Here is a 25,627-nt window from a genome sequence, read left to right as displayed (position 1 = left end):
ATATCATATTAGGATACAAACTAGAAGGCCCATAGAGAGTGGTCCTACATAAAAGTGCAGGGAGCAGCATAGAGTTTAGGCTGTGCCTAAGCAGAGGAAGACCAGAGAGAAGAGAAGGAAAAAAACCTTCCTCCTAGTAAACAGGATGGCAAAAAGGAACAGGCTAAAGCTGGAAAAAGCAGGAACACCTCTGCTATTTTTCCTGTCTTCCTGCCTCCTAGATGAAATTGGACCTTTTAGTACCATTGCTGTTTGTTAGGAGGGCAAATTGATAAATTTGCTTTCTCATCTGGACTGGCTAAATTTGAAAGGGAAAGCAGATGGGAAAGCTGTGGCTTAAAGTTAATAAATCACTGGAACTTTCCTTGCAGTGTTTACCACGTTCTGTAGAAACATGTCTTACATAAGTGAGTCTAAATATTTCCATAGATTCTTTATTGTGCTGTGCACTCGACAGCCTCAGCAATTACAGACACAAAACAGCTGCTCTATTAGCCAAAAATATTTATAACCATTTAGGGAGCACAGAGTAGCTAAATGAAGAATATCAAAGAATATCAGTGTCAATATTAAAGGTAGAAAAATATACATTTTTATTTGATTACTCTACAATTCACAATTAAACTAAAAAGTTAGAATTGTTTGTTATTTAAAATGATTATCTGAATATCTGCATGTTAGTTGCTACATCACATACCTTAACTAACACCATTAATATTAGGATTTACAAATACAGTGCCCTTTTATGTTTTTAATGCCTCAAAAGAGTTTGCAGAATGCCAGCTCCCTCTCACACAACAGAAAAGGCCTTGTAGCCACAGTTAGGAATGGCTTCATAATTCCCATGGTTAGGTAAGCCCTTCTACACAATGAATGTATTTAAGAAACAATAAACTCTAGCATTTTTGTGCAAAATCAAGCTTAGTACAAGTACGGTACTACAAAACAGTACATAGTTTAATGGCATCGCTCTGTTCATTGCCATCAAATCTAGAGGGTGTTTCTCCTGAAGTTTGGCGGTGGCAAGATGGTGGAAATAGGGATTGTGCAGCAGGCCGAATCTAGGGTTAAGGCACGCAAGGAGATTTTATTTCAAAAGACTCACCAACACACCCTCGCCTTTCCTCCTGTGTCTGCCCAATCTTCAGTATATAGTGAGGGACCAGCACCCTCGAATTTCATAATGTGTAAACGGGAGTCCCCCATACATAACATTTTTTGCACTAAATAAATAAATGCATAGTTGCTGTGCCCCACTTCCAGTTCCCACAATGTGCCAATATTTTTGTCTTTCTCTAACAAAGATTTAGCACAGAAAAATATTTCTTTTTTTTCCTGTTCCATTAGACCACTATAAAGAACAAAAAAAATTAATGTCTGTTTTTTAATGTCTACAGGTATGGGACCTCTTATCCAGACTGCTTGGGACCAGGGGTTTTCCGGATAAGGGATCCTTCCGTAATCTGGATCTCCATAACACAAGTCTGCTAAAAAATAATTTAAACATTGAATAAACCCAATAGGCTTGTTTTGTCTCCAGTAAGGAGACAAGGTACTGTTTTATTATTAGAGATTATGAGAGAAAAGGGAAATTGTTTTAAAAAATTAGAATTATTTGCTTATAATGGAGTCTATGGGAGATGGTGTTTACGTTATTCGGAACTTTCTGGATAAGGGATCCCATACCTGCAGTACTTTTTATTTGTAAACACTAGCAACGTTTGCATGTGGCACCTAACTAAGGTAACATTTAGAGTAAAAGGTGTTTGTCTTTACCTTAAGTAGCCATGTAAGCACTGAATCTCTGTATGGCACAAACTTGTTCTTCCCTTTACCAGCTGCTTGATCCGCCAGAGAAGATATAACCAAGCCTAAGGTTGTGAGTGATCTGGAAAAGAGAATGGGCAAATGTCAAGGTCACCTTATACTATATACATGTAATGGTAAGACATTCTTCTAAGCTTGCTGCTTATGGGTTGTTTTAAAATATGTATAGAAGTAACACCAATAAGAATGAAGAAAAGAATGAGCGAATAAATAAAAGTTTTTGTGTCTAACAAAATCCTTCATAATAAATCATAAACCTCTTCAGTCTGCTTAGTTTCTCCCATGTGTGACCCTCAGTTAACCACCCAATAATCTGTAAGCTTTCAGTGAGTTATCATTCTGATTGGGTTGGTAGGTCCTTAGCTGAGAATCATTAACTAAAATGGATACCAATCTAAAAGAATAGTTTTTTGAGGATCCATTGTGTTTATAAAAGTGACTAAGTTCCTTACTTGTTTATGTTGCTTCCTTCTTTTAGGCGCTCTCCTGCTGCACCTGTTTTGGACACTCGCTCACTCCCAGCTAGGTCCACCAGGCTCACTTTGCTGACGCGCTCCCCTGAGTTCTACCCATAAAAAACAAAACAATGAGACCCCCTTACTATAATCTTGAAACTCAGAAGCAAGCCTTCCATACAAAACAGAACTTTTTCTTGAATACCCATCTTTTTTTGATCACACATGAAGGTTCTGAGCTCCTGACAAAATAGAAGGGCTGTTGAAATTGTTACAGGAGTGCAATGTTTAATGAAAGTAGGCGTTTACACAGTGTTCAACATAAGCTCAATGAATAGGGCTTGCGCTGATCATATTTTTGCCTGTTCTTTTAATTAAAAAACATATATTGTTACTTTTGCGATGAACAAGATAATTAAGCCACTTTCAGTTTTCAACCTCTTTGAAATATAAATAAATCCTTATATATAAATAAATAATCTTTATCTCCAAACGTAACAAAGACAGCCGCTTAGGATTGTGTATATATATATATATATATATATATATATGTACTGTCCCTGGAATGGGAAGAATCTTGTTAAAACACCACAGGAAAATTTACAAATGATGAATGGTTTTGAACTAATTCCATGAAAGCTTAAAAAAATGTATTCCAAAGTTGATACAGGGTTATGTTGTAACCTGGAGCAAATTTCCCCCAGAGTAGTAATTCAAAACAATAAATCTGCAGTTACCTTTTATCTGATTGGGTAGATGAGAATTGTAAAAATAATGCCAGCAAACAGGCCAAATATGCAACATATCACTATAAAACCTGATAGCTTTATATTTCTTCATATTGCAGACTATCTGGTTATATTCATATATTTCTTTTCTAATTACATTTTTTCATCTCAAACTGTTCTCCTGCTTAGACCTGGTGTACTCTCAATATAGTCATTACATTTGGAAAGCAACCATTTTCATCATCTCATCATCTAAACTAGGCAATTTGCTTTTCGTGTTTCTTTCTCGAGCAGTGTTTTTCTGATTTTGTTTTTATCCCAATGCAAATGACAATTTTGAAGACTGCATCAGATCCTTACCCCTGACTGATGGTCATACAGGGTCTGAGTCACAATGATGCTAAATACAGCATGCGAACGGCTGCTTTCCTCATTCATGTTAGTCGCAGCAACAGTACGAGATTTGTTTCCTTCCGACATCAAAGATTCAATGTCCTTAAGCAAAAAAAAGTGAAGAGTATGTCAAATATTCTTATAGAGGACAGCAATTCTACCTGGCTATAAAAAAACACCTTTTTGAACAAAAGATGATGTTTCATTGATTTATTGACACTGCTGCTTTAACTATGCCAGCACGTATAACAATTAATCGTGTTTCGGCTAATCCATTTAAGAGGATATCTTGCAGTAAGTCGCATTACAGCAGTTCAGATTTAATTGGCTAGAAGAAATAGAAAACCCAGCTGCAAGTTGCACCATTGTGTGACAAGTAGAGCACAACAAAAAGAATGCAAATTGCATAATAAATAATGGATAATTGCACCACACTTCAGAACAGGTCCTTTGCGGTAAAACAAGACAGAAAACACAAGACAATTTTCCATAACAAATAAATACAACAGACAATCATCCAGGAGCAACAAACCCCCCCCCCCCCCAACACACACACACTCTCTCTGCAATTATTTGCTGCAATCAGGAACAAAGTGTGTTGTTGCACAGAGAGACACAACTCTAAATGAGTGTCAGTGCATGTCCCAGATGGCACACAGTTTTGCCAGGCTGCACAACATTTATTGCTATGTGCACGCACATACCATACATTTACAGCAAGCAAGCCTGTGTGTGTCTTAGGGTGGTTTGGTATGCACAAGTTCAAATCAACAAGCAGAGCAAAAAGAAGTGAGGGGGTACAGTTGACACCCAGCTGGTGGAAGTGGTAATTCAGAAGAGAGGCTAAGAATGAATAAAGTATAAAAAAGGCAATTTTATTGTTTTGAGGTGGATATTAACTCAGAGGGTGTTTTGTGAAAACCTGATTGCGGGGACAGCTCTGAATTGTGATGAATTCTGCACCCCAGTTAAACACTTACCTCAAAATTAGTTACAGCTAACTGAGATAAACCATCAACATATGGGCCCAACACCTTGTGCTCCCGAACCTTAAGGGAATGGCGATTGCTTTAAAAAAAAGAAAAAAAAAAAAGACAGAGAAAAAGTTAAGTCCAGTGTTCTGGCTAGGACTATAAAAACTGATTAGATACTCCAACGTTTACCATGGGTACAGCATCTGAGTATCTATGAATCTATGTCCCCTAGAGAATAACTGGCAAATTTACAAAAGGGTGAACAGAATTGTTGCCAAAAATGGCCCATAAAAACTCTATGGCTCTATTTACTTGTACAGGTATGGGATCCATTATCTGGAAACCCATTATCCAGAAAGATCCGAATTACAGAAAGCCTGTCTCCCATAAGACTCCATTTTAATCAAATAATTCAGATTTTTAAAATTGATTTCCTTTTTCTCAGTAATAATAAAACAGAAAGTTGTATTTTATCCCAAATAAGATATAATTAAGCATTATTGGATGCAAAATAATTCTATTGGGTTTAATGTTTTATTAATTTTTTAGATGACTTAAGATATGGAGGTCCAAATTACAGAAAGACCGTTGTTCCCGAGATTCTGGATAACAGGTTCCTAGAGAAATTTGGAGTTATCCTCTGGCAAAGGTTTTTTTTTTTATATTTTGATAAATGTGTTCCAAAGTTTGTAATCCTTGAAGAGTTGCACTATTTTCTAGTTCTAGTGGTTTTATCTGGGTAACAGGTTTAACATGATTTGATAAAACACTCAAAGTTATACATTTTATATGAGTTATGACAAATATATCCCATTGACACAGGAAAACCAATGTGAGAGGTTCATGAGGCCTTTGTGTGTAAGAGTTCCTAACCTGGGTATGTTTGCTTTATATAGCTGACCGGTACATATTATCTTCTAAATGTTATCCAAAAGGGGCAGAAGGTTTGGGCCAATGATTAAAGGGGTGGTACACCTTTAAGTTAACTTTTAGTATATTATAGAATGGCCCATTCTAAGCAACTTTTCAATTAGCCATCATCATTTTTTTTTTTTTTATAGTTTTTGAATAATTTGATGCCTTCTTTTGACTCATTCCATATTTCAAATGGGGGTCACTGACCCCGGCAGCCAAAAAACTATTGCTCTGTGAGGCTACAGTTTTATTGTTACTGTTACTTTTTTTTTACTTATTTTTCTGGATCCTAGCAACCAGACAACTGCTAAAATCCCAAACTAAAGAGCTGCTGAACAAAAAGAAAAATAATTAAAAAAACTACAAATATTTAAAAAAAAAAATGAAGACCAATTGCAAATTTTCTCAAAATATTGCTCTCTACATCATACTACAAGTCAAATGTGAACAACCCCTTTAAGAAGAGGCTTGGGTACCCATTATGTAGCTTTACTACACATTTCACTGTATAAAAAAACAACCCCATTCAATGGCATACCATATGCACTGTTTGTATGATTCTCTCTGTTTTCATTTTTTTTCTGGAAAACTTAAAAACCAATAAAAAAACAAAAAAAGAAGAGGCTTGGGTTGTGTGTGTGTTTTTTTTTTTTAATTCTTCACCTCTGGTGACATCAACACATACATCCTATGCCTCTGGTTACATCATCAGATATATCCCATCCCATCTGGTGGCACCACTGCCTATATATGATGTCTCTGAATGGGATATGGTGTCTAAAGAAACCAAAGCAAACTGTCAAGCAAGGTGGGGTGCCAGTTACAAAGGAGAGGAGTTCAGGACAAGGGCAGGGTGAGAAATTCCTGTCCCACACTTAACACCTTTTTTACATTACCTCCTTAGCAGAAATGCACTTTTTAGAATTTCACTGTATATTTGCTTTAAAAAGAATGGTTTGCAAGGTGCCATGTTTGCCTTGACAGTGCCAAAGTTTGTGCTTGTAGATTGTAAGCTCTTTTGGGCAGGGCCCTCTTCACCTCTTGTATCGGTTATTGATTGCTTTATATGTTACTCTGTATGTCCAATGTATGTAACCCACTTATTGTACAGCACTGCGGAATATGTTGGCGCTTTATAAATAAATGTTAATGTAATGTAATGTAATGCATTAGCTGGTCTCTAAGACTGAAAGTATTTATACTCAGCAGATGTGTCACATTGAACTATCCCCTTACAGTAATCTAAATTTATATTAAATACCTGTACTGTAAAATGCAGTTATATACAATGCACACAAAAGGTTTATAGGTACTAGAGTCATTCAGATTTCCATATGTCGATATCACGGTTATGAAAAGTTACTAAATTATGCAGAAATGCAAATAGAAACAGAAAAGCTCTGAGCATACTATATACCTCTATTTTCAATGCCTACAGTACAATAAATGTTAATTAAACTTATTATATACAGTAGATTTTCCCTTCAACATTTCAAAATGAAAAACGTGGCATAAAATATTTGTGTGTTACTGCCAAGTAAAATGCACCAAAGTTAATTATATGGATGCAGATGGCTTGGAACCTCACTAGAATTTTGCATTAATCACTATGGAAAAAATTATGAAAGATTGTTTCCTAAACAGCATTTACTTGGAAGGACGGATGGATAGGAGAATGAGAGTACATGGCTGTTTCCTCCATATATTATAAATATTTGTGATATGAAAAATTAAATAAACTATGGAATCACCTGAAGTATTTATAAAAAGTGCAGAAATGCAATAGCCACACTGGTGTGTCAAGTGTGTGTGAACTTAAAGGAAAACTATACCCCCAAACAATGTAGGTCTCTATAAATATATATAATATATTTAGAAACAAAAAAAAAGCTAAAGTCTCTGCGCTTCCCCTCCCCATTGCTCCGTATATAGCAAAATATTCCGGTGCATACAAATGAAGTTCCTTAACCGGGTATACCTTACGCCATACAGGCTTTCCAAGATGTTCCCCCACACCCCAGATACCGGTATAAAATGTGACCGAGACACTGGCTCATATATGCATGTGTTCTGGAGCTGTCCAGCTGTGCAGAACTATTGGCGAGAAATCGTTAACTACATCTCTGATGCCCTAAGCTTTCCCCGGATTCTATCACCAATTGTTTGCCTACTGGGAGTGGCCGAGGACTTAGGTGTCACACACCACTCCAGACTCTGCTACCTCCAGCTTCTATACTATGCCAAAAAAGCCATTCTCTTATAATGGAAATCCTTGGTCCCCCCAACCCTACCGTTCTGGAGAAGTCTAGTAAATAATACCCTTACCAACCAGAAGCTGACCTACCTCGCACGTGGTTGTCCAAAAAAATTTAATTCAATATGGGGCCCTTGGTTGATCTTCCATGAAACCCCAGAAAACTCCATAGACAGTATACCACAACAATGAAGATAAACTGGTTCCTATCTCCCCAGCTCTACACTCTGCCTCTCTTTCCTCTTTCTTATTCTTTCACCCTGTTTCCCCTCTGATTATTGTATTTTTATGTTAAGTTGAAAAATGCAAAAATAAAAACTTTAAAAAAATATATATATATTCCGGTGCAGCTTGGCGGCATGCCGCCCCCTTAATTCCTGCCGCCCTAGGCCCGGGCCTTTGTGGCCTCGCCACAAATCCGGGCCTGTTTACATCTGGAATTCAATAATTCATATTTGAAAGCATGTACATTAGTAGAAAGGGTAAAATTGACTCAAATTATAATAATTATTTATAATTATTATATATAATTATAATTTAATGAACTGCAGCCCCCACCTGACTAGCCACATTACCTATAAAATACATGTCTCTGGAAGCGATTGCCATAAACTACAAAGTCTAATAAGCTATGCTACCTGAATAGTTTCCATTGCACTTTAAAGAGTGGTTGTTCTAACTCAATGTATGTTTACCCATTAATGATCACTTTATCAGTTATTATTAATTTATTATTATTATTAACATTTACTTATAAAGCGCCAACATATTTCGCAGTGCTGTACAATAAGTGGGTTTCATACAGTGGACATACAGAGTAACATATGAAGCAATCAATAACCGATACAAGAGGTGAAAAGAGCCCTGCCCAAAAGAGCTTACAATTAATTTGAGACTTTTTATGTATGAACCATATTTTGTAGGAGGTTACATTTATACCAAGTTACTATATTTATTTATATACTCTTGGTGACTAGATTAGCAGAACAAAATGCTGACCTTTTATAAATTTGTTCTTATGCACACTGATTAATCCCATGTGCATGCTACGTGCTGTCTCCACCCATTGCATTCCCAGCATATTATTTGTGCCTGTGCACTTCCCAGTCCAACACTGCCTTGCGAGCTTCCCATTCCCTTCCCAAAATAAACTCCATTTCTTACGTGTGCTTCTTTTTTAGGGATTACATCCACCGAATAACATAAGCAATGTAAACACACAAAGCACAAACCATCCTAAGACAAAAACAACTATTATGATAATTGCTATTTCTTGGTCTGTTAATTACTGTTTATTGAAATTGACTGTTTGCTGTTGTTGTAATTTTTTTTTCAAGTTATAATCCTTTTACATGTTAATTTCTTTATTTCTGTTAAGGGCATCTTGAAGTTTGTTACCTTGTTTAAAAAAGGTAGGTGGGGGCCTTTAGGGGTGTGGCACGTACAAGGATCCCTTATTCAGAAACCCAATATACAGAAAGCTCTTAATTATGGAAAAACTATTTTAAGCAATGGATTCTAATCTTTTTCCCTTTTTCTCTGTACTAATTAAACAGTACCTTGTACTGTACTTAATGGTTACTAAGCTGCATGAATCCATATTGGTGGCAAAACAATCCTATTGGGTTTATTTTATATTGACATTTTTTTTCTGGCAGGCTTAAGGTATGGTGATCCAAATTATGGAAAGATCCCCTATTACACTACAATAAAGTAATGGGATGGGATGACTTGGATGAATAAACATAAGCTTGCTGAATGTGAATAAACTGGGATTCCCAGAGGGAAATTCACATTTAGTTGGAGATGTCTCCAGATGTCCTGCAGATAAAGTGCTAAGCTATTAACAGTAGAAAAATGCTTTATATCACGTAATAATGACAGATCTGTGTGATTAGGTAAATCCTTAGTTCTTTTCAATTTCTTCCTGCATTTTATTTAAAGGGGAAAACGGAGTTTAAAAATTAATAAAAGGGTAATCAAAGTTTACATTAACTTCTCATCTGATGTAGAATGTGATAATCTGAGATTCTGTGCAATTGGCCTTCATATTTTATTTTTCTTTTTTTTTTAAATTATTTAGCTTTTTGTTCATCAACTTTCAAGTTTGACATTTCAGCAGCCATCTGGTTGCTAGGGTCTGCAGGGACCCCCGCCGCGGACCAGCACTCAATATCCTACCCTTTAGGATCCAAGAGATCTCGAACTTTTTCATTGTAAATTTCCATGTAGGAGACTTCAACTTTAAAAGACTGAGAATCACTTTCTTCCTCAGAGGCCCTCTGAAATAATGCACAGCAGAGCCGGGGGATAAGGCCAGGCTGATCTGCAGTTCCCATCATGGAGAAAGATTTTCCTGAACCTACAGAGAGATATACCAACAGATTAATGAAGTATGATAAATGCGGGGTCATCCGTACAGCAAAACGCATATCATAATCATCATATATTTATAAAGCCCTTACATATACGGAATGTTTTGCAATAGAGGGGTGCATTGCATACAAATACTGGCCATTACATGACCATTACATGAGGTAACATATTTTATAAATGCACAAAAGCCATGAATACCCATTGTGCACTGATTGCCTGATGCCGTGTCTGTCAGTGCACGCTATTGCTGGGGTGGAAGGGTTTTCTCAGTCTGAATCCATACTGAAAGAGTGTGGCTGAGAGATATCTGGTCAATTCTTCCAAGGGTCTACATACATAGGGCAATAAATTGCTTTTTTTTTTTTTTTTTTTTTTTTTGCATAACACATTCCTGCAAAGGAAACTGTTTGGTGTCTGGGGGAAAATTCAATCCTCATACCTGTTTGTCCATATGCAAAAATGCAAGCGTTGTATCCCTGAAAAGCATTGTCAAGAATTCCTTCTCCAAGGCACTTAAACACTGCTTCTTGACCTGCAAGACAGAATTAGTACTCATTAAAATGTACATATAACTGAACCCAACAATAAATAAAATAATTTAACTGCAACAAAGAAAAATAGGGATTTTTTCTTCGCTGTAAAATTCTTTTTTAACTTCATTGAAAGGGGACACAGGCACTATCTTCAAGGAGGAAAAGTCATTAAAAGAACAAGCAGATTGACAGCCCTCCCATTGGCAGGCTACACTAGGGGGCATATTTATTAAGCTGTGTAAAACGAATTTGATGAAAAAAACGCATAAAAAACTGTGTAAAATAAACGGAGAAGATCCAAATGCCAGATTTTATGCCATTATTTTACAAAAGTTTAGTCGGAAGAAAAACAAACATTTTTTTTACGTTGTTTTTTACACAGTGAAGCCTGGTGACGTGTGGCAAATTTTCTTGCCTTTTTTTAAACAGCAGAATATATATGCTCCTAGGTGTTCACGACCCTGAATGCAAACAAGTATGGAGAACCATAACTAAAATGAAGAAACAAGGCAAAAGTACCGCCTGGACTGTACAGATGGGCTGGTTTATCAAGGCTTGATGAATCAGTAAGGGAGAGCATGCTTGTGTGCTCCTTTCAATTAAGAAAGAAAAGGATTTTACAGGTAAGACAAAAATCCTTCTTTAGCCTTCATATCAGGGGGACACAGGCACTGCAGGGACATCCAAAAGCAGCCCATAAGAAAAGAGTGGTAGATGAGTCTCCAGCACCTTCCTGTCAAAGACTGCCTCAATCGAGGAAGTCACGTGCACCTGGTAAAAATGAGTAAAAGTGTCAATGAAGGACTTTGGTAAAAACCAGCAGAGCTGTTGCAAGGCCAAGGCCTTCCCTGGGTGGTAAAGCAAAGACAGTGATGTTTAGCCCTGTGGATGGGGATATGAAGGTAGGTGGCCTTAATATCGTCAAAAGAAAGAAATCTTTGGGCTTCACTATTGCAAGGCCAAAGGGAAGGGCGACAAACTGAAAGTGCCTTCCCTGGGTGGTAAAGCAAAGATAGTGATGTTTAGCCCAGTGGATGGTGATATGATAGTAGGTGACCTTAATATTGTCCGAAGAAAGAAATCTCTGGGCTTCAGGGTTGCAAGGCCAAAGGGAAGGGCGACAAACTAAAAGTGCCTTCCCTGGGTGGTAAAGCAAAGATAGTGATATTTAGCCCTGTGGATGGGGTATGAAGGTAGGTGACCTTAATATCGTCCGAAGAAAGAAATCTCTGGGCTTAACTGTTGCAATGACTGAGTGGACAGAATTCATCTGGAGTGTTTGACACAACAATTGAGATGCTGCATCCTTCTTTAGAATGCAAACAAGAATAGAATAAAAGCCTTGTTTCGTCTTTTCTTTGGGGACCAGGACAATGACCCCTCTCTGGTGCAGTAAGGAAATGGTTTTCCAGAAGGCTGCTATGCATGAGGTGTTGACTGGGGGGGGATGAGGAGAGAAATCACTCCTTTGAACCAGAGGAAGCATCTTGCTGCAACAGAACTGGCAGAAACACTGGCAGTTAGATTTGTTATGTAATTTACAGAGAGTGGAGGGCCTAAACAGAGAATGTCACCCATAGACACAGAGAGTCCATATACTTCCATCCCTCAAAAGAAAATGAATTGAGTTCATAAAAAATGCAAGAAAAGATCTTTCCCATAACCCAAAATGTATTAAAGCAGGAAAAATATCATCCACAGACATAGGGTACGGGAGGTAGCTCAAAATTCTGAAAAGGTAGGTTCTATGAAAAGGGGTATGCACCGAAGGACCTAAAAGTTGCACAGGAAGTGAAAGAGGTGACAAGACACTCTTTGTTAAAGGGATTCTGTCATGATTTTTATGGATTATTTTTATTACTATATTATTGTGTTCACATTGCAAATAATGAATTCTACATTTCATTCTCATTTAAAATTGTATTCTTGAACAAATAAATTAATTTTTTAGCTGTAATATTGGTGTGTAGTCTGAGCTTTCAGAAAAAGCCAGCGCTAGACATTAGAACTGCTTTCAGGTAAACTATTGTTTCTCCTACTCCCATGTAACTGGAGGAGTCCCGAGCTGGACTTGGATTTCTTACTATTAAGTGCTATTCTGATATCTACTGGGAGCTGCTATCTATCCCTTCCCATTGTTCTGCTGATCAGTGCTCGAGGAAAGGAGGGGGTGATATAATTTCAACTTTCAGAGCGGCAGTAAAGTGTGACTGAAGTTTATCAGAGCAGAGGCAACATGGCTGTGCTACCCTAGGAAATTAAGAATATGGCAAGCCCCATGTCAAATTTCAAAATGAAATATAAAAGAATCTGTTTGCTCTGCTGAAAAACAGATTTCACTCCAAGATTCTGTGGCCGGAGCTCTATTTTGAAAAATAAACATATTTTCCTGTGACAGAATCCCTTTAAAAACAAAAGTGACACAGAGTGGCAGAATGCCACATGTAAGTCAATATGGGAGACAGTAAAAAAAGCAAGAGACAGTATTGAACATTACTGGCCAATGCTGCACACAGACAAAATGCTTACTAATATTTTCAATCAAAAGCCAATTTTCTGTTATAAAACAGGAAAATCCATTAGAGGAGAAGGATAGGTAGATCAGAAAGGTCTGTGTAAATAAAGCCATGAACTGCAGCTCAGTGCTCAGTGAAAAGAAAAATCACATTTCTTTCCTTTTATTGTGTATACATGATTTTCTGTGTCAGACTTTCTTTTCTTTTAGAAAAATCCTTCAGGGCATGGCACAAGTCTGCTCAGTTTGCTCGTCTCTCCCCCTCCCTTCTGCTCTCTTCCTCTCTCCCCCTCCTTTCTGCTCTTCCCCCTCCATTTCTTCTGTGTAATCTGAGCTGAAAGCTGTTCTGTGCCTGCAAGCTGCTGTCTGGAAGTGAAACCAAGCTAAAATGGCAGCCGCTATCTTGAACAAACAGAGGGTGATTCTATGGCTGTTTATTCAGGTATGGTAAAGCATTTTGCAGAATAAATAGAGAGTTCTACCTTGCACTATTGTGACTAATCTATTGGCAATAAAATGGTAAAATGCCTTTCCTTCTCCTTTAAAGGACAATGAAAGGTTAATATAAATTAAAAGTAAGTCTAAAGGCATTCTTTTTAAGTACTTACTGCATATCTAAATTCCCATATCCCTGCTTGCTTCTCTGAGATATGGTGCTGGCAGCCTATAGCAGTGTGAAGCCTACAGTGACATCACTGAAATCTCTCTGTCCTTCCTGTAGGTGCCAGCGGCAGCCTTCCTATTCTCTGAGCATGTGTGTAACTTGATCCTGTCTGCTGTTCTGAGCTACACATGCCCACCAGCCAATCAGAAGCGGATCTGGCAGAGGGGGGGGAATGAAACACATGTGCAGTATGAAGCAAGGAGGGAAAGGAAGGGAGAATACCTTTTTAGAGATGGCTGCCTGTTCTAGAAAATGTGAAGTAAGTGTGACTGAGTAAATATTTGATTAGGCGAGCCAAAAGTGTGGTGTTTTTACTAAACAATAGGAGGACTATTGGGCAGTATGCTTTTTATATTTTGACTTGCATTCTGCTTTAAAGAATGAATCAAGGAACATAAATATATAGGAATTATTAGGAATAATATTAAATATTTTATATTTAAAATAATATAATAATAATAATTAAATATTAGGAATTTTGCACTGAAGATTAGGAGAGAGTGCCCAATAGGAGTGCCCCGACAAGAGAGGGAGTTGTAAAAAGCCTAGTTTGAGCAGTACTGAAGTAGCCTGAAGATGTGTAGCCTATTTACCAGGAGCAGCTGTGGCTGACCATTGGTTAAAGGAGTGTGTTGAGAAGAGAAGAAGCTGGTTTTGGTGCCAGATCTAGAGCAGAAATAGGATAGGAGTGGTCAAGAGTAGAAGAAAACCCACCTTTCCTGTTACTAAAGAGCCTAAGTGGTGATGTGTGTTCAGCATCCCAGAGAGGATGCAGAGGCAGCAGACACAGCCGGTGGGCAAACAATGGGGGTTGGTGTTAAAGCAAGCACAGCTCACAGACCCACAGATACATGGGAGCCTGTGCCTCTGAGCTAGAGCAGTGGGGACTCAGCCACCGCTCCTGCCCCCCACTAGCTCTATGATGCCACCCCCACCCACATTGATGGAGCTGAGTGGACAGAGGAGAGGCCCCTGACTACAGTTCCAAGCTGCCTGAGATCTTAATCAGAATTTCAGTCCTAGGGTTCATGTGAGAGTAAAGGAAAAAAGAAAAACAAAACAAAGCTAATTTAAAATAAAATGAAACTCCTGTAATGAACCGGTGTCCTCCCATTGAGACACTGAAAGAAATGAGAAGTGACAGCCTCCCAGAAGGGGTGTAGCTTGCTACTGACAGTCAGACCTGCCCCCTGGGAGGGCTGTAGAGACCTTTGTTTTTTAGTGTCCTTTCTTTCTGAAATGTAGTGTTAAACCTCCAGTGCCTGTGCCCCCCTGAAAGAAAAAAGAAAATATGATATCAGGTATATCACATTCATGGCTAAAGATTGGCCCATCTGTTTAACCAATAGCATCCAACGGACAGTACATTTATTATTCTACCTTCACTAGACCAGTAATAGCTAGTTTTCTATATTTATCTGACATTTTTTTTTAAATAAGCATTGTGTTTCTCTGCAGCATTATAGCTAGATAACAGTTGTAGACAACTAGAAATCAGCACGTAAATGCAACAAGGTTATTATTCCAACCCCTGACAATTTGTCCATTGCCTCTCAATGTTTCTTTCATAATTGTGACAAATGATTTAACCTTATATAGTCTACAAATGAAACTGCACAGTGAGGTACAGTTAGTAATAAATAGCTATCTTGGGTAGTCAAATCTCCTGTGGGAAAGCACATGTGGTAGTTTGTTTTCCAAGAAGTCACCTGAGAAAGTTTGGGCAACTTCAGAAAACAAAGCACTGCGTGTGCCTTACCACCAGCACTTCACTTTATTGCCAGTGGGGAATTTGTGCCTTAAATAAATCTTCTTTCAGTTACTTGACATAATACGGGAGGTCATAGTTACTGGGAACATACAACATTCCTTTTCGGAGTAACTATATTTACAAACTAGCGTAAGCAGTCAAGCTGCTTTATTTAGCTAAACCATTTTCCATACAGAGCAAAACAAAGTGCACAATCAGTTTACAAGGCTATATCTTTCTTATATGGCTGACTATTACAAGGGATGGGTATAGCTTTAATTCAAAGCTCTGTAACTCTGTGGCATGGAAGAAGAGGGTTTTCATTTGTCTTTTTTTTAAACAAATTAAAAACTGATAAATAGCAAACTAAGTATAAGGAACACAACTGGCAATATTCTACATATTATTACAGTATGGGATTCAGTAAAGAGGATGGTCATCGAAAAATATGTATAGATATGCACCTACACAACTCACACACACACACATTTCTATATGTACTGATTGGTGCACACAGACCTTTAAAGAAAGAAAATTAGTCTTTACTAAAAACCGAATTAATAAAATTAAACAAATGCCATACATTTCTGTTGTTTTTATGTTTTTAGCTATGGCCATGTGCTTTTTGTCTTTTGGCTTTTAAGTAGAACACAACTTAAAATGATCCATAGCCATTAAAATGCAATGAAACAGAATCTCGGAAAAGGAGACTGAAGCATGGAATATATTATGGAGTTTAATTTTTAATTTGTAAAAAGTAAAATCACCACAACTACTAGGGTGTTTTAAACTTTAACTAGTCAGTGGGGTCTTGCAGTTGGCACAATGATAAGAGCTAATCAAAATATAATTACCAAACTAATTTAGTCAGATGGCACAGGCAGCGCTAAAAACATCCAGTAACCTCAATATACCTGAATGGAAACCACCTGAAAACACCAATATTGAGTCTGTCAGGTTTTCCCTATTCAACTGAAAGGGTAGTCGCAGGGGAGTGTTTTCAGATGGATGAAAATTAAAAACCAGGGCAGCAAAGGGCAGGCAGTGAGTGGCACACGCAGGCAGTGTAGGGCAGACAGAATATGGCATATGCAGGCAGCATAAGGCAGACAGAGTATGGCACACACAGGCAGTGTAGGGCAGTAAGAGTATGGCATGCGCATTGAATAATTATCCCAAGTCCAAGCACATACCGGTAGTTCATGTGTGTCAAATTTGTTCATGTTACTAAATGAAACCGATTCATCCCATTTGCTCATCTTTGAAACAAAACACTACTGCTTGGTTTTGGATATGAAAATTCATGTCTTAACATGTGGTTAATCACAACTTTGTTTTTGATCTCAAACTTTGTTTACAAATGCCGATTTCTTAAAAAAAAAAGTAGCCACGTTTTTCTATTTAAATACCAGTTGTAACAAAACTAATAGACATCATACACAAAACAAAACAACATGGACAAAAATACACCCTTACAAAACCCACAAGAGTTGCGTGTACATGCCTGTCTCAAGTCATGCCATGCCTTAATATAACACAGTAATATAACGCATAGATGTACAGTCAGGTGTCCTTGTATTCGGGTCACACATTCTAATTACACTAAGAATTTTCAAGTTCTCTTACTGATTTTCTAGGTCATCCTGCTATTAGTGACCCAAGCAACCAGACCCATGTAAACATTGGGTGTAAAAGCAATGCTTGCACTGCAACAACAAAATGGTAAATCTTCTAGATGCAGTTTGGTAATACAGATAAGGGATCCATTATCCAAAAACTTCCAAATTACAGGAAGACCCCTTATCTGGAAAACCCCAGGTCCCATACCTGTATAGGAGCTTATGAATCCAACATATCAAATGGAATATCACTACCAATGATTCCAAATGGAATTTCTAGATGATTTGGTGAGAAAAGGACTCAAAGAACTATTGCCAGTGCTACAATGATTGAAATTAGACTTGACTGTTATTTAAAGAAACAAATAAGGCTGTTTTTGACTGTTATTTAGCCTTTTTGATGCACAAAATAAATCCTCTAATTTTTCATCAACCTGGTAACCTTACGCTGTGGATTTTTATGCAGTTGATTCTTAAACTAAGAGAAAACTGTGAATATTATTACTTTTAACAGTTATAAAGGTTCACAGAACCAGACATTTACTGCATACATAATGTGCGCTTTGCACAGACTAAAAAATGAATTATTCACATTCTGTCCAGGGGTCTGGAAATGGAAATGCCCTTATACTGAGAATTATCCAGAACACCGAAAATTAATTTCTCCACACCTGGCTTCCTGTGACTTTCTCAGGTGAAATGCTGCAGGGAGAATTAAATGGAATCCATGACGAAGCAAACATTGAGGGCTAAAGTTAATTACATAATAATTACACTGTACAGCATACTTAACATCCATCTGTGTATTGCTATTATACCTGTTAGTCCTCTGGTCTTGGTATGTTCAGCATTTTCTCAATGTACCATATCCAAAATTCCTCCTCCTTCTCTCCCTTCCAGCCACACTGGCTAAGGTGCAGAGGGAGAAAGACTTCCAAGTGGCACAATGACAGTTCATTCATCTCCAGCAGACAGACCAGTATTCATACAGCCATAACATTTAAAGGATTACCTTTTTCAATATAAATTTTGCTACCTTGTGCTTCTTTGTTGAGGGGGTTTAGAATACATACTAGGGAAAGCAGAAGTGAACAATCTGGTGGAGGAAGATGACCAAACACTGGGGTGGGAGAATTTAGAGAAAAGCCATAACTAGGACCCATATCCACTTATAGCTCAATTTCACTTCTTAATAAGCATGCCCTTTAATGGATTAGAAGGAAAGTTCCACAAGGCAAGATAAAATTCTTGCCTCAGGTGGCAGTGTGTGCAGGTTACCCGGGTTGGCAATAAAAAATACATTTCTAATTTTTTTTCCCTTATTTTTATTCTGCAGAGCTTTTTAATGACAGAATGGAAGATGCACAAAAGAGGGCCTGAACAGAAAGAAAAGAACTAAATTAATAGTAAAATGGCTATTAAACCTAGAACTGTTCCAATAAAACAGGTAAGGAAGGCTTTGATACTAAAACAATTAATGACAGACAAAACTTGTAGCTTTTCTGAAACCACCCTTAGCATTTCATAACACTGCATTAATTCTTACTAGGCGGTCAAAGAAGCCACATTCAAGCTCCAAGAGTCAGACAACACAAAAGCAACACAAAACTTCTGCACAATAAACTAGAGTTTGGAGCTCTATATGATTACTCTAAAGCAGGGGTCGGGAACCTTTTTGGCTGAGAGAGCCATAAACACCACATATTGTAAAATGTAATTCCGTGAGAGCCATACAATATGTTTGGCCGCGGATACTGTGGGGCAAAGTAGGGTGGGTCCCAAGGATGCCGGATGCGATGCGGAGGAGGGCGTGCCTGCACTCGGCGGATAGAAGACATGTTCTAAGGTTTAGAACACGTCTTCTATCCACAGAGCGCAGGGGCAAGGTAGGGTGGGTGCCAAGGATGGCGGATGCGATGCAGAGGAGGGCGTGGTCTGTGCTCAGCGGATAGAAGACGTGTTCTAAGGCTTAGAACACGTCTTCTACCCGCCGAGTGCAGGCCACTTCCCCTCGTTATTTTTTTTATTAAAGTTTTGCCAGTGAGCCAGATGCAGCCATCAAAAGAGCCACATCTGGCTCCCGAGCCATAGGTTCCCTACCCCTGCTCTAAAGCTTATCGAGTAACACTATGTTCTCCACGAATGAATCCTACTAAATCCCCCTTTGGCATCAATAGATAATCTATCATGGTAAAATTATTAACATGTATTAATAAAGTGCCAACAAGTGTACATTTTCTAGTCTTTACCTGCATATTTAGGTGTGTTTGATTCATCCATGGACCAGAAGCAGTAGTCAAAGGCAAACACCTAAAAAAAGGAAAACACACCGTTATCAAAAACAATTCTCCGTTCTGATTAACAATTTTACACGGAAAATATCCTATTCTCCTTTGCAGGAATTGTATTGTTTTGTCAAATTTCATGTAACAGTATACACTTTTTCTTACGCAATATTGCCAAAATCCGTCCCTTTCTCTCTACTGCAACAGCTAGGCTGCTCATGCATGTGCTCATCCTATCCCGACTTGACTACTGTAATCTGCTACTAACCAGCCTCCCTAATTCCCATCTTTCCCCCCTACAGTTTATATTAAATACCACTGCCAGAATTCTCCTCCTCTCATCCAGGAGAGTTCAGGCCCTTCCCCTGCTAAAGTCCTTATCGTGGCTTCCTATTAAACAAAGAATATCTTCTCTTAACCTTCAAAGCCCTCCATTCCTTTGCCCCTCACTATATCTCTTCCCTTGTGTCTCTGTACGTTCCTGTCCGACTCCTTGTTCCTCGCAGAGCAACCGCTTGGTTGCGCCCCCCACTACTACTGCTGCTGCTGCTGCTGTTGTTTCCCGCCTTAAATCTTTCTGCCTTGCTGCCCCTTACATTTGGAATGTCCTCCCTGATTTTCTCCGGAGAGAATCCTCCCTCAGTCTTTTTAAAACTAAACTTAAAGACTACTTTTTGGAGCACTCACACACAGCATCTGATCTGAGAACTGGAACTTATATTATATTGTCACCCGCTGTGACCTATAGCACTTATATTTGCCTATTTGTGTCTGTAAGTCACCCTCCCATATAGATTGTAAGCTCTATGGGGCAGGGACCTCCATCCTCTTGTGTCTTTGACTCTTAACTTATTGCAACTGTATCTTGTATTTATTTGTATTTATTGTTATACTTTGTATTTATCTATTATTATCCTAATAACCCCCTGTTTGTATTAATGTATTCTACTGTACAGCGCTGCGTACATAAGTAGCACTTTATAAATAAAGATATACATATATACATACATACTTCTGAAAAAGAAAGATTTACAAAACGATATTGGTTCAGAGACAGCTGTTGACCCAGTAACCCAAAGGCCATAATTAAATTCCAATTCAACAAGTAATCTCTTAATTAGAGATGAAATGTATTTGTGACTCAGGCCAGCATTTTGTTGGCAGATATGGCCAGCTGAGACTTGATGCCACTTAGAAAGAGCTTTACTTTGCAAAACATGCTGGCTGCATCACAATATAGCAGCAATGTAGCTTAGCGTTACCTTGAGAAAATCCACACAGAAACAGGAGGAACCTACAGGAGGAGGGTTCATAAACAGTGGAAAAATAAGCATATGGACAGTAACCCATATAAACATGTGATTAGCTTTTTTTCAGCCAGCTGCAGATAGAACAGTGAAAGCAAACATCTGATTGGTTGTCACAGGTTACTGCTCAGATGCAATATTTGCCCAGTGTTAAAAAATGACATCCATTAATGGCAACCTCTGGGCCTCAAATTTCCTCTCACACTACAAAAACATAAAAGCAGGATATTGTACTGTACATTCATGGCATGCCCATAGATGTCAAGCTTCAGTAGGGAAGGGACTAATGTGAATAATAAACACACTTAAAGCAATATATCATGTTAAAATAAAGGATAACAATAAACTAAGAATGACCAAGAATTACTTTTGTTTCCCTTTTGGGTTATTTTCAATAAATTATACTAAAACCATCAGGAGTCTAAAGCTGGCCATAGATGATAAGATTTGCTTTCAGCGATGTGCCCACCTTGACACCTTGAGGAGGGTAATATTGGGCTGATCTGATTGTTTGGCCCTGGGGCCAATGATCAGATCATAATTGCGTCTAGGCATTTAGCATAATGTCAAGTACGGTGCCAGCCGATGGGCCTGCCTTACCAATATATAAGCGAAAATCAGACAGATATTGGTCAGACAGGTTTCATTTGGCTGTCGGACCTAAGACCACATTTCTGCGTTGATGCTGTCCTCAATCCAACAGCATGATATTTGCCTAATTTTCAGCCAGATTTCAGTTGGACAGACCCATCAGCTGGCACCATACATGGACCAATAAACTGTCAATTCAGTCTAAAAGTATTCTTAATCTGGCCACATGTAAAGAGACAACCAAATGACAGGACCTTTCACAGATATGCATGAGGCGGGCAATATCAGGCTGATGCGATTGTTTAGCATCTGGGCCAATGATCAGATTATATTCATAATGAGGATCAGATCAGCAAAAAGAAGCGATCCTCTACCTGAAGGCTGGCAGCATACACGGCCCAATCGGTCACCAACACAGTCTGGAAGGATTAAGTCAGCAACTTTTAGCAGCTTATGTGAACACTGGAGCAAACTGACACAGGTGGGGTTAATAGGTGCAACATAAGTGCAATGAATACTTTTTGACTACTGTGTATTATTTCTTGAGCTAAGCAAGGTAAACAGGGAAACTTAAGTTACTCCATGCTTGGATAATTAGATTCACAGTGCACAGATAATCTCCCCTACATAATGCAGCCAGTATATGGCCATTTTATAACTACTATACTCAATGGAAATATGGATAGAGGCTAGGCTTGTTTCATTACCTGAAGACTGAAAACCACTTAAAAGTGCAGTCCAGTATGTGTAATAGATTACCCATATCAATGCAAGGCCATAGATTAGCCACAACATAACTATTGGTAACTGGTTTAGTTATAGTGTATGTGTTGGTTTTTCTAGATACTGACCTAGTTTTCTCAGTGTGTTCCTAGCAAGCACAACTTTTAAGAGTACCACTATTTGAAGAAGCTGCGAGCAAATATAGCAAGGACAACCAGAACAAAGGAAGAAGTTATCTGTTTCTGTAATTTAAGAATTAAGAAAGGCTGAGATCATCGTAACTCAACTCACTTTAATTGATTTATGTCTGGAGGACTGTTTTATATATCACGACCAAGAAGTTTTCTGGATTGGTATCACCAATGGATTTTACGTCTGAAGTCACAGTGCTATTTTACACTTACTAGGGAATTTCATTAAACATATACCTTGGATACACTAATCAATAATAATGAAATCAACACCACCTATTTAAACAGAGCTTTGCATATCTGTATAGAAATGGAGTGCTATCTGGGACTGCTTTGTGCTAGATGGCAGTTAAATGGGACACAAACATGCCTACCTTTGCCAGGAGAAATATTTTTTCCCACTAACAGAACTGGCTTTAGCTATTTAAAACAGCAAATGAATTCCTGTCATGCTACTTAAATACATAAATACAGACCTCTAGACCACTTAAAGGGGAAAAACTTAGCATGTTATATATTGAGTCATTATAAGCAACATTTTAGAATGATTAACCCCTTATGTAATAAAAAGCACTAAGTTTGCTCAGATGCCATAGCAACCAATAAGATGTATGCTTTTCAACGGGTAATCATTACATGCTACCTGCTTACTGGGTTACACGCACATTAGCAAACTTGGGTGTCTTTTATTCTTTCATTACATAACGCATTAGCATTCCTATTTCAGTACTTCTGAGCCTGCATATCCAAGATGCTTTCTGGATCACCGACCAACAGATACAAAAAAAAAAAAAAAAAAGAACTGACACACATGGCCGTTCAGGTAGCTGAGAATGGCCACAGGCAAAACACTCAAATCACGGAATAGTTAAAAAATGCCTTGATATGTATTTTCACATGATTACACTATGTCAGTGTTTTAGCTGCTGCCATTCTCATCACTAGCCACATTCTAGTGGGGAAACTATTTCTGTATAATAGGAGCCATTTAAACACAAAACAAAAGATTTGCACAATTGTATCACACATAAAACTCACATTTTTTTAATGTTAGAGGGGTCTCTTAGCTGTAGAGTGAATCTCTACAAAGAGAAGTTAACCCTACATTATGTCATTATCAGGCAAATCCTCTTGTTTGTTTTGACATGCACAGTGTCAAAGGTTTATTGCCATTCTCGATAATTCAGACTTCAGGCTGACTAAACAGTCAGAAAATATTAGATACAGAAGTGAACAGGAAACAATGATAAGGGAATTATAGGTCATTTGAGGAGAAAGCTTTTGAGAGAAAGTTTAGTTTTTTTTTTATACAGGACTGTGCAAGAATTTGTGTAAAAGCACATTATTAAGAATAATAGCATCGGAGCAGTGACATATGGGGGGGGGCGTCATGATATTTGGGGGCATGTTTGTGTGATCTGGTGGCAGGGCCATCAGAAGTAGTTATAGCCCAGATTATTGTTTGGGTTTCACAAGGCTGAAACCTAAACAGACAGTTCAGAGTGCAAGAAGAACTGAACTGTTTAGGTCAAAACCAACCAGGCAGCAACCCAAATTATGACCCAATTTGTTCATACAGACCAAAAAACACAATGAAGTATGGCAAGTTTATCATTGCGGAAAATGTTTTCAGCATAATCATCCTTATAGCTGCTTCTGAAAATATATAGATGAGGAGTATTTATCATGCCTCTTGAGCTTCAATATTTTAAAGATTTTTCTTGTTTGAGAACAGATTACAGCCATACAGTTGCTTGAAAAGTTCTTAAGTAAAACATGGCTCTAGCTGCCACAAAACCTATAGAGAGATGATGGCAAAATATTATATTTTGATTTCTCTTTTTTTTAATTTAAACTGTTTCTGTGGAGGCTATGTAAAAACATGTATATAACAGATTTTTGTAGAAATTTGGAGGACAGAATCTTAAATCAGGCAAGCATTCACTTCTGCCTGCCATTGTGATGGGCTGTGAAAAAAGTGTGGTTGAGTGTTTTGCGTACAGTAGTGTGGCCCCTGTAATTGCTCACAAAGTAATATATTTTGCTGATAAAAAGTTATCTAAATCATTTTCCCAGTCCAGATTCGCCAAGGCACTCTGCAACTCTGATACATAGCCAGATTGAATATGTGGTTTGAAGGCCCAAGGTTACTCTAGTTTGTTTCCAAGTGTTCCAAGCTGTGGTGCACTTCTTTTGTTGGGGCATGGAAAGTATGGCTATCAAATTTGTATGGGGTATGAGTTGTTAATCTAGGGCTAAGTTTGTAAATTTTTCACCTCTGTGTAGCCAGTCATTACTATTTCTGTTGTGCTGTCAAATTTTATAATTTAGTGTCTATGAATTTGATACCCCTATTTACTTTGGGTTGGCACAGTTTTTGTAGACCTAATGTTGACCTTTTATCATTCCAGATATACAAATTGTGTTCTTTCGGTATCAATAGTAGTGGGTTATAACAGTTGTCATTTTAATAAGCTCGGCTCTACCTAAGTATGACAGTTGAAATTCTTTCCATTGCTGAAGTCCTGTTAGGATTATTGTGAGGAAGGGGTGTATATTCAGACTATATAGTTTGTGTGGGTTCTTCGGAAGGAGAAGTATGGGATGGATTGTTTGGTCTATTGAAATTGTAACTGCATGCCCTATTTGGGAGTATGGTTTGGCGTTCGAGTCATTGCCATGGATTTAGTCCAGTTTATTGAGTAACCTGATGTTGTTCCGAAGTCTGAAAAAAGTTTTAAAATAAAAGGGAGGGTGGTTTGTGCTTTCTCCATAAAGATTAATAAATCAACAGTGAAGCCCACCAGTTGTTTCTACATGTCCAACTTTGATTCCCTGGAAATGAGTGGACGTCTTATATTCAGAGTAGTGGTTATAATGACAGATTGAATAGAAGTGGGGAGCGTGGACAGCCTTCATGGGTCCCTCTCTGTAGGCAGATTGGGTGTTGGGCGAGTCCATTTATGGATAAGATGTTATATGGGGTAGTATAGATATAGTTAATGAACAAAGTGATTGCGAAATCGGGGAAGTGAGATATGGCCAAATGATGCTATCAAAAGCTTTTGCACATCTAAGCGCAATCGTGTTACTATTATGGATGTTAGTATTTTAAAGTCTATGTTTAAAAGTGAGATTGGTAGGTATGTTTTCAGGACTGTTTGATCTTTACCGAGTTCCGGTAGGAGGATGATTCGAGCATCATTATAGTATGGGCAGGGACTTTGTTCAATGCAGATTTTTGTGTATAGGAGTAGCAAAATTAATATTAGGTGATCTTTGAGCAGTTTGTAGTCGACCCCTGTAAACCCATCCAGGCCCAAAGCTTATTTTAAGTTTCTTTATTGCTAGATTAAGTTCTGTGGCCATGATGGGAGTATCACGTTAGTCTCTGTTGTGTCTTAAGGGTAGGGAGTTTGGCTTGATGGAGTATTCCATTTGTGATTTTGATATTGAATTCTCAAAGTACTGGGAAAACTATTTGGCTATTTTATCTGCCGTGGTTAGTAGTTGACTTGTCTTTGGGT

The 25,627-nt window shown here is 38.1% G+C and overlaps 1 protein-coding gene across 4 annotated transcripts in view; it reads right to left on the bottom strand.

Moving 5' to 3' along the window:
* The window catches only part of kif13a (kinesin family member 13A), a 123,229-nt gene that overhangs the window by 50,931 nt on the left and 46,671 nt on the right, over positions 1-25,627 (bottom strand). For all 4 annotated transcript variants that reach the window (XM_002932679.5, XM_004915284.4, XM_004915285.4 and 1 more), the window contains exons 4-10: positions 19,253-19,313; positions 10,362-10,454; positions 9,728-9,908; positions 4,384-4,471; positions 3,371-3,505; positions 2,280-2,392; positions 1,777-1,888 (exon numbers count right to left, since the gene is read on the bottom strand). In XM_002932679.5, the coding sequence (XP_002932725.3) occupies positions 1,777-1,888; positions 2,280-2,392; positions 3,371-3,505; positions 4,384-4,471; positions 9,728-9,908; positions 10,362-10,454; positions 19,253-19,313 (783 nt within the window). The remainder of the gene's footprint in view (positions 1-1,776; positions 1,889-2,279; positions 2,393-3,370; positions 3,506-4,383; positions 4,472-9,727; positions 9,909-10,361; positions 10,455-19,252; positions 19,314-25,627) is intronic.

The sequence above is a fragment of the Xenopus tropicalis genome, chromosome 6 (assembly GCF_000004195.4).
Source record: "Xenopus tropicalis strain Nigerian chromosome 6, UCB_Xtro_10.0, whole genome shotgun sequence".
NCBI classification, from domain to species: Eukaryota; Metazoa; Chordata; class Amphibia; order Anura; family Pipidae; genus Xenopus; species Xenopus tropicalis.
This window is presented reverse-complemented; position numbering and strand designations above follow the sequence as displayed.